Source organism: Typopeltis vanoorti, chromosome 26 (genome assembly GCF_054136105.1).
Source record: "Typopeltis vanoorti isolate ZY-2024b chromosome 26, IOZ_Tvanoo_1.0, whole genome shotgun sequence".
Classification (NCBI taxonomy): domain Eukaryota; kingdom Metazoa; phylum Arthropoda; class Arachnida; order Uropygi; family Thelyphonidae; genus Typopeltis; species Typopeltis vanoorti.
In genome coordinates this window covers 32028916-32043042 of record NC_143574.1, presented here as the reverse complement: position 1 = coordinate 32043042, position 14127 = coordinate 32028916, and the positions used below count along the sequence as shown (strand labels likewise).

The 14127-nt window shown below is 33.1% G+C and overlaps 1 protein-coding gene across 1 annotated transcript in view; it reads left to right on the top strand.

The window, feature by feature from the left end:
• Window positions 1-14127, top strand: part of LOC150092464 (dynactin subunit 1-like) — a 334669-nt gene that overhangs the window by 148422 nt on the left and 172120 nt on the right. The window contains exons 10-11 of the mRNA XM_090414876.1: window positions 1799-1877; window positions 6525-6684. Of these exons, the coding sequence (XP_090271002.1) occupies window positions 1799-1877; window positions 6525-6684 (239 nt within the window). The remainder of the gene's footprint in view (window positions 1-1798; window positions 1878-6524; window positions 6685-14127) is intronic.

The window sequence follows — 14127 nt, the reverse complement described above, 5'->3', positions numbered from 1 at the left end:
CTCTTGACCAAGAAACTGGACATTAAAAATCTCATTGCAATCGGTACAGACAATGCCAGTGTTATGGTTGGTGTCAATAATGGTGTTTATGAACTGAAGGCATATATTCCCTCCTTAATTTTAATTAGATGTGTATGCCATTCATTATAATTGGCAATGTCTCACACTTGTGCAGAATCTCTCCCAAGAAAATTAGAATTTTTAGTTGCCGAAACGTATAAGTGGTTTTCACATTCTCTTCAAGACAAGCAGCATACAAAGAGCTGTATCAAACTATCAACAAAAATGATACTCCTCTGAAAATTGTAAGCAATTGTGCAACGAGGTGGCTCTCCATTGAACCTGCAGTAGACAGAATTCTCAGCCAGTGGTTGGAATTAAAAACTCACTTCAAAGTCGTGAGCGTGACTGAGAAATGTTATAAAGCTCAAATTTTGTGGGAGATGTACAAAGATGAAATGAATCTGTTGTACCTTTTATTTTTGCATCCTAAAAATTCAGCAAGTTAAAAGAATTTCTGCATCTAACAGTGCGGATAAGATGAGATTGTTTGAAGACCTTTCTCGTTTGATTCACTCTATTGCTAATATGTTAGTGCTACCATCATCCACAGTCGACCCTCTAGAGTCAGAGATTGATGGCTATTTGGATCTCAGTCAAAATCTTGGTTACAGATTTGAAAGAAAAATTTCAGAGTTGATGATACAAAAGAAAATAACGTAAAATGATGAGCGAAATCTTAGAAGTGAGCAAGACAATTTCTTCTTAGTCTCTTCAAACAGCTTAAGCAAAGGTTGCCTGAAAACTTGAATATTTTAAGAATGATGTCTTCTTTTTCTGTTGACAATATCCTAAAACATATAAAAGAATCTGCTATTCCCCTCTTAGAAATAATGCTGAAAACAGAAAAAGATGTTGCTGTTGCTGAATACTAGTACAATACTATCCATTTAAATAAATGGGCAAATATAGAAAACACTGAGGTATTCTGGGCTGAAGTACAAGCATATAAAGATGCATCTGGAATGAATCCATTTAAAGAAATTGCTCAGTGTGCAATAAATTTATTAATACTGCCAAATTCTAATATGGAAATTGAACGAATTTTTAGTTCCATGAATGTAGTTAAAACTAAATTAAGAAACCAGATGGAATTGCCAATACTGACAGCTATTTTGTCAGTGAAGTATGGCCTCAGGCGTAACAACAAGTGCTGTACATACTATCATTTACCAGCATTAACACTAAGCAATATTGGAACGATGGCCACATATAATAAAGCTGAAAACTAAGTGAAAACGTAAGTGAATTAAGTGCAGAAGACAACATGGAAGATGTATTTAGCCACTTAAACGAAAGTATCACTTCAACTTGAATACAGTAAGTAACTTAAAAATATCAGCTACTTCTTTTAAAATTTTAGCTTCAAATTTTTATTTTTAACGCCTTTTTATCTCTTTTTTTTTTTTTTTTTTTTTTTAAGATTTAGCTGTTTTTAGTAATTTTCATTTGGCAACACTAGCTTGCACTATTACTGTGCCCATAATTTATCAGAATTTTTGAGTGAGAGAGAATATGAAGTTTAGAAAAAAGTAATTAATGAAATGAAAGATTGAAAACCTATAATGCATTTTCAAGTATCAAATATCATTTCAGATATTCATGGGTAAAGTAATTATTGTTTAAAACAATTTTATTTTTAATAAGGAGCATTCTATACATTAAAATTTTGAAGAATAAATAATATTTTTTAATTATGTTAATTATTTAAAATAATTCCTTAAAAATGTTTATATAGGTACCGAGGGTACAGCTACAAGTTATCAGTTGAAACAGTTTGAACAACAGAATGAAAGACTGAAAGAAGCTTTAGTGAAGTATGCTTTTTTCCCTTAAGTATTTCTTTTTTATTGATATATCCTTATTATTAATGATATTAGTAATGGCATCTGGATGCAAAAAAGGTAAGGATAAAGAGCTAATTGTCTTAGTTGCCACTAATGATCTGAGAGGTGAGAAGTATTCAATGAGGGGATGATGCGATGGAGTTGTTGAATGAAGCAAAAATGAAGAGCAAGAAGGTGAAGATTGTAAGCTTCATGCAACCCTAAGATAGAGACGAAATAGAGAAGAAGGAGGACACTGATAGCAAATGAATCAATATGCAGGTTGTGCAGAAGGAATGATGTAGGATTTGTAGATCTGTGGTCTGTGTTTGGTGGAATAAAGGATTTGTGTAATGCTGATGAACTGCATCTAAATGGTTTAGGTGTCTAGAGAGAGCTTTGTTCATCAAGCATGCTGAAGCACAAATTCAGGAAAACTTAAACAATTAGAGTGGATGCAGTTGAATGTATGTCAAGGCACCAACGAGGCAAGTGAATGTGAGAATGACCAACAAGTGCAGAATCTAGTCTCTCAAACCAAAATATTGAATAGGATACTCAGTTCAGGAAGTAATGGTGGTTGGGGATATAAAGGGATGCTGCAGTTTCTATATATATATATATATATATATATATATATATATACCAGAAGTATTAGAAACAAGAGGGAAGAGTTTTTGGCATTGGTTGCACAACCTCACCAAAAGTTATAGGCATTAATGAGACTTGGCTAACAGCATATGATGTCGTATAGGCATGAATATGAAGGATTTAGTGTTTTCAGGGAAGATAAAGAAAATAGAATGGGGGTGGATGGGGGATACTGCTGGTGATAGCAGATGAATTATAGTCAAAAAAAACAGGAGATAGGCAGGAGGATGGCTAGAGAGTTGAAGTTTGGAAAGTCATATTGCTAAGGTAGCTCATAAGATTACTACTTTGCTATTGAAGAACATTAACAAGTAGAGATAAGAAAGTTATTCTGCTTTATAAGGCCCTGATACGTCCATGTCTGAATTACTGTACTCAAGTCAGTCTTCTGAGTTTCTTGTAATGAGGAAGTGGTGGAGAGAATTCAGAGGGTGAGCAAATAAAATGGTGAATGATCTGTGAAATGTTCTCTACGAGGACAGATTAAGAGTGTGTGGACTACAGAAGTTGGTTGGTTGATAGGCAAAAAAGAGGGGATATTATAGAAACATTTGAGTTACTTCAAATGTTTTACAGGGTTGATGGGGGGGGAATGTTTCAGTATTTGGCTAGAGGGGGCAGAACACAATAGGTCTTCCCTGGAAGTTGAGTAAAGGTGTGGTTAATATGGATGTGAGGACTAGATTTACTGCTTGGAGGGCTGTGAATGAATGGAATGGGTTGCCAGAATCATTTGTTAGCATTGTGTCTGTTAATAGGTTCAAGAAGAGGGTATGACATTGTGTGGGTAGGTTGGTCCTGCCTCATTAAGTTTTTGGACTCCATGGATTTGCTCATACAATAATAATAATAATAATAATAAACTAATGATAGCTTTAGTCATACATGTTTTTTACTGAATTTATCACACAGTCTGTCATACTCATATGTACTAGTCATGTAATTTGACACTATCATAATTTTTTTAAAATCAACTGATCTGCATATTAATTAAAGCTTTCCTTTTGTGAATTGAGTTGTTTCTCAAATTGTTGAAATATACAAAATGATTAGAAATGATACGAATTATGCCAAGTTTAATCTCAGATCTATTTCATTCCAAAAAAAGAAAGTTTTTTTTTTTTTTCAATTATTTCTGTGGAGAGTTAAAGAAAATTAAAATTCATGTTATGTCATCATGTAGTACTGGTATTGTAAGTTGTCATGCTGTTATAGTAAGACAAATTTATATAATATATATACTATATTGACAAATATATTTGGACACCTAATTGTGATTTTAAAAAAAAGTATTTTAATTACATTTCTAGCCGAGTGGGACCACTTTTGGCCTGAAACTGACTGCAACTACCCTTCAGGACATGCTTTCCACCAATTTTTAATATGTCACAACAGCAATATTCTTCCATTCCTCGTGCAAAGCTAACCCCATTGCTAATGCTGATGATGGCCGCTGTGGTCTGAAGCAAATTCGTCATTCTTATTCATCCCGAAAATGTTCTATAGGGTTGAGGTCTGGATTGTGAGCTGGCCAGTCCAACACTCCAATTTTTTGTGGAAACCAGTCTTGGACATGCAATGCAGTATGGCATGGAGCATCGTTGTGCTGAAGTGTTGCTTCCGAAGTACTATGCAGGTACTTCAACAGCAACACTTGTGTAGTACTTCTACAGCTTACCTGGAAATCCTGTCCAGGATGTCCAGGTAGCTATCAGATATCATGGCACCAATGGGACCAAGTCCCATACCATTACCAAGCCTCTACCAAACGAGAGTTGGAATGATGCAGTCCTGCCAGAACTGTTCCTCAGATAATTTCCAGATCCAAACACAACCATTGGAGTGAAATGTTTGGAAGCGTGATTTATCGCTCCAGATCCCTTTTCCAGTCATCTATGGTCCAGGAACTGTGTGAAAGACACCAGTCATATTATTTTGTGTTGAGGGGAAGAATGATGTATGGCTTGTTTACAGTAGCTCTGCAATGTTAACCTAAGGCATTCAACTCTCTGCAGACAGTTCTAGAACTGCTGATGGCTTGGAGGATGCTCAGACATTCTGAGACAGAGCTCGTCGATCTTGGTCAGTTAGTGTGGGTGGTCTCCCAGGACATTTTCTTGCTGTGGTAGCATCATCAACTTTCCATGTACGAATGACATAAGCAATGGTGGATTTCAAATATACTAAGATGGGTAGCAATGTCATAGACAGAAAAAATCCACTGATGTGACACCCAACTACCATCCTCTGTTGGAAGCATGTCATTTCAGCTCAGTGTGGCATCTCGACATCACTTACAGTGCAAAACATGCAACATTACACTGACACTTCCTGAATATTTGTATGTGGTAGGATCTGAAATTTGCATGACACATAAGGCATCCAAGTCAGCATAGTGTGTGTACGTGTGGGTGTACTGTATATAGTTTTTATAATTAAGACAAGTCCTTATAAACTCAAAGAGCTATCATGCTCACTTAGAGCAGCTTTTACAAATGTTCATGAACCTTTGTACCAGGACATTTTGGGATACTTAACAGAAATAAGTATGGAGAATGTAAAAGGACTCTGCAGCTTTCTGTGAGTAATCTTTCATACCAGAATCTGTTTTTATGCACACATTCATTTTCCTCCATAGAACTCTGTTTTGGTCATGAAAATCTATAGAACAAAATGATATTCTACAGTGGAATATATAATAACAGACATGAAAATGGTGTGGGTTTTATGTATATCATCTTGCCATATGTAAAATCTTGCACCAGTAGATGTACTCTTATGTCTATATTTGTGTTTGTGTGTTTGATACCAACAGAAGATAAAGACGATGATGTCAAAGATAAATTTGATGAAGAATGAAAGGGTATAATTGATTCCTTAACTGAGCATTGTATAAAATTAGTTATGGTCACTGTAATGCTAAAATAGGAAACGATTTAAGATATATACCTACAGTTGGCCCAGATGATCTGAATGACACTAGTAATGACAGTGGGATTTGTACTACTAACTGTAAGTCCTCTGGAAGTGCATTCATTCCCAGAAGAAATAGCCATAAATTAACTTATGCTCCTTGGATGGAACGGTAAACAACCAAATGGATCGTGTAAATCAATGATAAACAGTAGGCACAAGATGAGTAAGAAATGTTCATATGTACAGAAGAGCTGATGCAGATACTGACAGTTATCTTGTAATAATAAATTTCAAGCTAAACCTTCTGTCTAATGGGGAAATGATAATAGAAATACTAACTGATATAATATCAATAAAATACGAGGATATAAACATGTAGATGGACTCGAACATATTGTCACTTATTGTGCAGAAGAAATTCCTTTAATTTACAAGTGGTTGACTGAAAAAAAATAATAATAATAATAAAAACAAATCATTCAATAATGTATGTAAAGAGGCTATAATGAAATAAAATGAAATGAGGTTATGAATACTACAGAACACATCACCAGAAAATACTGAGAACTATAGGATCTGTAGAAATTTAACTAATACAATACTGCATAGAGCTGACAGAGGAATAAAAAATAATTGAAGAAAATGAAAATAAAAATTAGAACACAGACCACAAATTAAATACTGTGTAATAACCAAAGAGATTTATTTATCCAAGAAAAAGAAATTGTAGAGGTATTCAAATGGTATTTAAGAGTCTGCTGAACAAATAACCACCACTAGATGAAACTCTTACACCAGTGGTACAATGTTAAGAAAGAAACATTGAAGAAATCCCCAGTTGAGTTGGGGGGTTGTCTTGTTTTGCTATGATAAATTTTAGTGATACTTAATTTTTTCTTCATTGATGTGAGATTAATGTTTTAAGCTAGAAGTTAATACTGTGTTTACTCATTCTGTGTGAATATGGATTAGAGCATTATATTTATGAATCTAAATAAAAATTTTGTTTTATGAACTTCATACTTTATTTATGTATGGACTTTACACTTACTTATTATAATCATTTTGTAGGTTAAGAGATTTATCAGCTCATGAAAAACAGGAACAACAGAGATTGCAAAAAGAATTTGATCGCCAGAAGTCAGAGATAGCTGAACTTAGTCGAACTAAGGAAAAATTAAGTTCATTAGTAGAAGATTATGAAAAACAGTTTGGCGAGCTAAAAGAACAGGTAAATATAACAGCTATATGTTATATTCTCACTGTCTATGATTTTTGACTCAGTCATTACATAGTAAAATACATATAGTAAATCATTTGATTACAAGTTGTGAAGACATTTTTCATTTGAAGTAAATACTAATGCATATACCTCCCACTATAAGAAACCAGCAGAGAGAAAAACTTCCAATCAACAGTTTTCTAGCCTGGCAAAAAACACTTATTTTGCTAATCTTTCCTATCTGTTTCACCTTAACCTTATCACCAGAAATTAGCTCTGATAACACATTCATGAATGCTAACAATGACAAGTTCTTTCTAATATCCTCATTTTTAATTGATGCCATCTATTCACTCCCCTAATCTTTCTTAGTACTCTCATATCTGTAGTCTCCAGTCTTTGGTCGAGTGTTTTATTTCTAACCCAGCTCTCAGATTCATAAGTTAAAGTTGATTTGAACACTGTCTTGTATACAACTAACATAGCATTTTGAGTAATTTCTCTCTTATTTCACATAAATTTATTCAGTTATTATAATCTGACTTCCTAACATACTGACTTTGTAATTCTGTTATTTCTGTATTTAATTTGCCATCCTCAGTAAAAATTGTTCCTAAGGCTTGAAGTGATTTACTTGTTTTACCATTCAGAATACAGTTCATCTTTTCAGTGTTTCTGCCTATTTTTATTTTTTGTCTTTCTATTGCTGATTTTCATACCAAATTTATGACAACAGTTATTTAGTGAATCTTGCCAACTTGTACTGGATTTATTTAGAAGTATAACATCATCTGCATAAAGTAAAGAGCTGAAATTAACATCTTCAATATTGACATCAGTTTTAATACCACTTTCCTTCATAATATGACCCATAGGTGACAAATAACAGAGGAAATAATGTACATCCTTGTCATATACTTCATTTAACATCAAACCATCTTCCTATATCTCCTTCAGTTCTAAATGGTGACTTACAACTCAAATAAAGACTAAGTATATCTTGATATAATGTCTCATTACACTATACAACTGTAGCATTTTGAATGGTTTCCCTCTTGGTACCTTGTTATATTCCTATGATTTCTCAACTATTTGTGTCAAAGTGAAAATCTGAATCCTGACAACCTCTATTTGACCTGAATCTAGCTTGTTCTTCACCAGGCTTCTCTTTCGCAATCTTTAGCTATTTCTCAAGTATGCATGCACAAATCTTGCCAGGAACACTCAGCAGGGAAATACCTGTGTAATTTTTATATTCAGTATTTTTTTTTTTTTTTTTATCAATAGATACTATGAGCTCTACTTCAATCATCTGGAATTCAACCATCTGGCTAGTACTTCTGAAATAATGCAATGCACCCACTTTAAAACTTTTATACCTCCATACATGAGCATTTCTGGTTGAATATCATTTACTATTCAGGTTTTCAGGTTTTTATTGGCTTTTTCTACTTCAAGTATTGATATGGATACCCTGATTGCATGCTTGTTGGGTATTTTCACCACTGCACTGTTACTTGTTGTTTCATTTAACAATCTTTCAAAGTAATTACTCTATACATCAAGGATATCTTTATCTTCAGTTTCATGTCACCTTTCTGACTCCTTTTTTCAGTACTCTTTCCTCCATTTCTAAGCTTTTCAATAGCCTCCAGAATATTTTGCCACCTTCCTGATATTTATTTTCTATGTGCTTACCAGAGTCTTCCCACGACTTTTGTTTAGCTAGTTTTATACACTGCTTTACTTTCTTACATTTGTTTCTGTATTCTCTAAGAGTACGAGCTGACTTTGCCAGGAACTTTCAATATGCTTTCTTCTTTTCCTTGCCTACCTCTTTAACTTCTTGAATCCATCTTGCATGCTGATTTTTCTATCCTTGCAGACAACCTCATCACATGCCTCTCTGGCTGAATCAATGTTTTCTTTAGAGTTTGCCACTGAGTCTCCAAGGCTTGGCTCCTGTTTTCAAACTGTTAAATTGTGAATGAAGAATTTTATGATTATTAATACTTCATTCATGATTTAGCATGAATTGCATTTTCTGAGCTAAGTTTGCTCTTAAGTAAATTATAATTTAAACACTTACTGTTTTTTGTTCATTGAAATAATAATTGTAATTTTTTTTTAGTTATTTATCTTATATAAATTTTTTATATTGACTTGTAAATGTATCCTAAGCGAACTGTAATATATGCATTTTATTTGTTGTTACTGAAAGTGAAAGTATTTCTAAGGGACTCTGCTAATGTGATTTGATTGGCTGCTGTCAGAAAACTAAGTTATTTTGAGATAGCGCGTGCCTTAGTGTTGGGAACTGTACAACGATCACGTGGGAATTTCATTGTAAACTGAAAGAGTGGAGAAAAACAAGTTTTTCCAAAGGGGAAAAGAGAGAGGATTTATGGGATATAGGAAGAAGGAACCAGAAGGAAAATAGAGAGAGTGTAAGAAGGTCGTGAGATGTGATCTAACCTGGGATCGTACGACGTAATAAAGATTTGGAAACTTGTTCCTTTTTTAATGAATCTTACTTCGAACTCATATTTATTTATAATTTTCTGTCACCTTGTAAAGGAATTTACCTACGTGAAAGGATAATAATATGATCGAGATTTATCATAAGACAAGTTATTACGAGCAAGAAAATACATTTTCCAGTCTTAACAAATAAGTTATTGAACTCAGGGATACTATAAGTTTTGTCTTGCCTATAGTGGAAGATTATTGAGAGCCTAGAAGTGTTGTAAGAGTTTTCCATAATGTGCAAGCTATGATGATCATACCAGTAAGAATATCTATTCTATAGCTAATGTGCGATAGTGTTGCTTGTGTCTGGAGAACTTGGTCAAATTTCGTGTTGCTAGTCAAGCTTGAACGAGTGATATTATAAAACATTTCCTTGTGAAACTAATGTGAGAAACTTCATTGAAGAATTAGTTCATCTTTGAATGTGTTATCTCACAATGTATATATAAATTCAAGACTCGGCCTTTTAAGAACTATTTTAATCCTCTGATAGATATTGATGATGCCAGCTAAGTGTTTGATAAAATTGAAGTTTGTGATTATTCTATGAGACTAAAAAGAATTAATTTTTAAGCGTTTTGCTGAATATTGATGTTGTTTAAGGTGAAAGTAAGTTGAAATCCTAACAGATGAGAATTGTGAAAGCCTTATGTTCTAGCAGCAAATGATGCACTAGTTGAGTAGAATCTAAATACTTTATAGAATGCATAAATTATTTCCTAATTGTATTGATCTTAATAGAGTTCTTGTTTCTTATGTAAGAATAATTTTGTGAGAGAATTAAATATCTTGTTTAACTTGATTCTTGTGCTTGCCTAATTTCAGTTTCATTGCACTGCTCATTAAAATATGAATCTTGCAGGAAACCCCATGTATAAGTAAGAAAATTTTGGCCTGTAGTAAGTTCACATTGCTGTTGTGCTAGTTGATGATTGATTCCTTCACAATAATTGTGTGATTTGAAACATAGAGTGGTGCAGTATAATAGAAATTTTCTTTATGTTTGAAAGTGGGGTCAACCTACAGCTAGCAAATATAAGGTTGGATAAAAGACAAAACCAACAAAACTTTTTCATTTTTTCTTGAATAATGTTTCTGTATTTTAGTCTACAGTTCACATCTGAAAGCTGCTCAACTTTGATTTGTTTTAAAACATTCTTACACACACTTCTTTTTCAATATGAAATTCAGTTTTATCATGGTCGACACAAAATGATCTTACTTTCAATTTCAAATCCTCAATATATCATGTATCCATAACCAATGAGAAAACTTCACTATCAACAATAATATAGTCAGTGGCACTTTTCTTATTTCTTGCATCTTCTCGCCATGTGAATTTGTGCACATTTGTATGTTGGAACACAGTGTTAGTAATTACTAGTCCATGTGCTCTGCCAAAATCCAACAGGTATCTATGCTCTTTTCTCCAAATTTTCCCAAAACAATTCTGTATGTCTGGTAATCATTTTCTTCTCTATTGTTAGATCTCCAAGGACCAACTTTTCCTTTTTTTAATTGTGTCAGTCGCTTTCTCTAATGCCTGAAAAAATATTTCCCCTTTTCTTCCTTAGTAGAAACTTCTGTGAACCTTAGGCACAAATAAATCTCATTGTCCAATTCCCCATTAATGGTTGCCCACATCACTCTTCTTGATACTGCCTGCCATTCAGGAAGATTATCCTCATATTTAGTGTGTTCAATACTATATCTACTCTTTTTCCCTGATTGTTATTGCCTGAATATATTATTTTGCATTTGTCTTAAAAAGATGTCACCTGTTTTTGTCTTCTTTGTTTCAGTCACACCTATTATTATGATCTGGTACTTATCAAATTCTTCTGCTAGTTCATTTCTATTCAGTTGATGCATCTTACATCGATGGTGCCAATCTTGAACTCTGCTGATGTTGAATTGGAATGTGTTGTGGGATTTGTTCCAGTAGCTGACTTTTTACTGTTTGCCTTGGTTCCCTGACTAAAACAACAGGGGGGGGGGGCCTTGTTTAACTAAGCGATGTCCAAGCTGGAATGTAATATTGTTATGTTGTATCTTTCTTTTTGCAGTTTAAGCCAGTAAGAATATAATTTAACCAGCTAAATCCCAAATTACCAGCCAGTCCTCATTCATTCAGTATCCAGGTGCACCTAACAGAATGCATCACAAGAAGATAAGAATTGGACATTAGTTCAGAAGCCCTGGTTGGTTCTCTGCATTTCTTCAAATGTTACATGGAGATCTCCTTCCAATTATATAGCTTGACCCTTAAATACCCTGGGGGGGTGCTTAAGGGTCACTCCAAGGAGTTTCTATTCCTTACTAAATATGATTATTCAGTTGTATGATATCACCACTTTAGTGTGCATCACTTGCTTTTATCTATTAACCAATGGTTGCATTCTGCTCATTTGAATTTCTTGTTTTACCCACATCATTGAAATACTGTTATTTTCAGTAGCAAGATGTTGCTTATTTTCAATAAATCCTTTTATATATATGGTGTTTTAAGTATTCTGAATGTTCTTGTATGTCCCATGATTTCTTTAAATAAATCAGCTTCTTATCGTCCTCTCATTCCATCAACCTCCTTTCTTTAGTGCAACATTCCTGCAAGATATTTATCCCAGTAACTATAACTACCAGCTCTCATCAATAAATATGTTAAAAGAGTCTTTCTCCCTAATTACTATCATACTCATAGCATGATTGTGTTATGGGTTTTGTGACCTCTTTTGTTGGCAAAAGCTTATATTTTGCATACCAAAGACTTTTAATAAAGAGGATGCTAAACCTAGTATAGCACCACTATTGAAGACTTGATGAATTTTGGACTTTAGAACAGTGCTTACTATTACTACTTTTTAGGTTTGCATGTTTTTTAACATTAATGTAATATGTTTTAATAGATAATGAACATAAATTTAAATTATATAAGTAAAGTGGATATTAGATCCAACATTATTTCAAAGCCGAATGTAGCAACTATTAAAGTTTCGTAAATAATAGTAAATAGTAGGAACTATTAAAGTTTTCTAAGCAGTCCATGCCTTAGCATGGACTGCTTAGAAAACATAAACGCTGCCCAAGCATCTATATATTCACTTTCTGTTAGTCCATTTTAATAAGGTTTCACTAGCCTGACAGCTGTTTCAGACTGGTTGGTTCTCCTCAGAGGCCAGGCAGAAATCTTAAGAGAGCAAAAACTTTCATTTTAGTAAATAAATTTAAATTTTTAATAAGGTTAATATTACTTTAGTGCAACACTAGCATCTTTCGCATAAAGTAAGTTATGAAGTTTCATAACTATGAAACTTCATAAATTATGCAGTTATGTATAAAGCATCCTCACAAAAGAAATTAAGATTTCTTTTGTGAGGATAATTTATGCGGTCAATATTTGCCATGGTCTGCTAATCCTTATATTTCATCTTGATGAAATTAGATGTTATATGTTTGTTCTTTGTCTGGTTCTGTGACCAGGTTATCCATAGTAATGTAGATTATGGATTGCTCCACAGATACCTTTAGAATTGAAATGCTCTCTCTTTAATCCCTTCATTTTAGCACAGTTGGATTTTTCACAGAACCTTGAGTGACATAAGAAACAACTGTATTCAACTTTATTCCAGATTTGGTCAATATCAGTTGAATGATGTGCCCTATATTGGTGTCTATAAAGGAAGTGGATTCCAAAAATGTTTGTAGAAGAAGTGTCCTCTTATTACTTCTATTTTAGTCCAATTGGATGGAATTTCTCAAGTAACCTTAAACAGTATGAGAAATAACTATACTATATTTTTTGAATAATGGCTTCACACATGTCAGAGAAAAATAAATATAATTTATTAACTATATATATTTCACTTGATATACCATGAGCTTCTTTCAGGGAGAAGACCGAGAAAAACTGGTAACAACATTTAAATTCTGAATACAAGAACATGTCATACAGCATGCATATATCATGTCTCAGTCACAGTTGTCTGTTAAGAGGAAACAGTATTAGGGTTCAGAGATGTGGGAATAGATGTATAATTAATTTATTTAAAAATAATAATTAATAATATAAAAATGATAAACAATTAACAGCAATCACTTCCCAACCCAAACTTCCCAAATATTTTTATTTATTATTTTTAAATTAATTAATTATACACACATTCCCATGTCTCTGAACTTTATTTCCTCCTACTGGACAGCTGCGACTGAGACACAGGATGTTATACACATGTTGTATGACTATTCTTGTATTCAGATTTTAAATGTTGTTACCAGTTTTTCTGTCTTCTTCCTGAAAGAAGCTCATGGCATATTGAACAAAATATATACAAGTAATAAATTATATTTAGTTTTCTCTTACATGTGTGAAGCCATTATTCAAAAAATATAGTATGTCTAACATGCATGTCTCTATTAAACAACTAGAGAAATTACTATATTCTAAAGTTGGCAAAATCAGATGAATGATTTCTACAGATGCATCTTTAGAAAAGAAAAGAAAAAAAGCTTTTTCACAATTTTCAAAGTACTAGAATTCTTTCATAAATTAATCAGATTCTCAACACCTTCAGATTAGACAGGCTGTGTATCTTGTTGAGTGCTAACTGTGTTGAATAAAGGGGACAGACATTAACATTCAACTTATAAACTAGAGTTACACCAAGTTAAATTTGAAGCCTAATGAGTTCTATAATAAAAATAGTCAGCGACTTACTGCAGTACTTAGCTTATGAGTCACCGCCTTAACTCTTGATACACACTTGAAGATGGTCTTTAACATGAAGACAGAAATGCTAAATTAATAATCTTTATATTCATTAAAGTTATTTTTGTTCATGAATGATTGTCTCCACATGTCTTTGATAATGAATTTTCCTTCATTCAACATTAAAGAAAAGATTGCCTAATAATTTCCTAGCATCA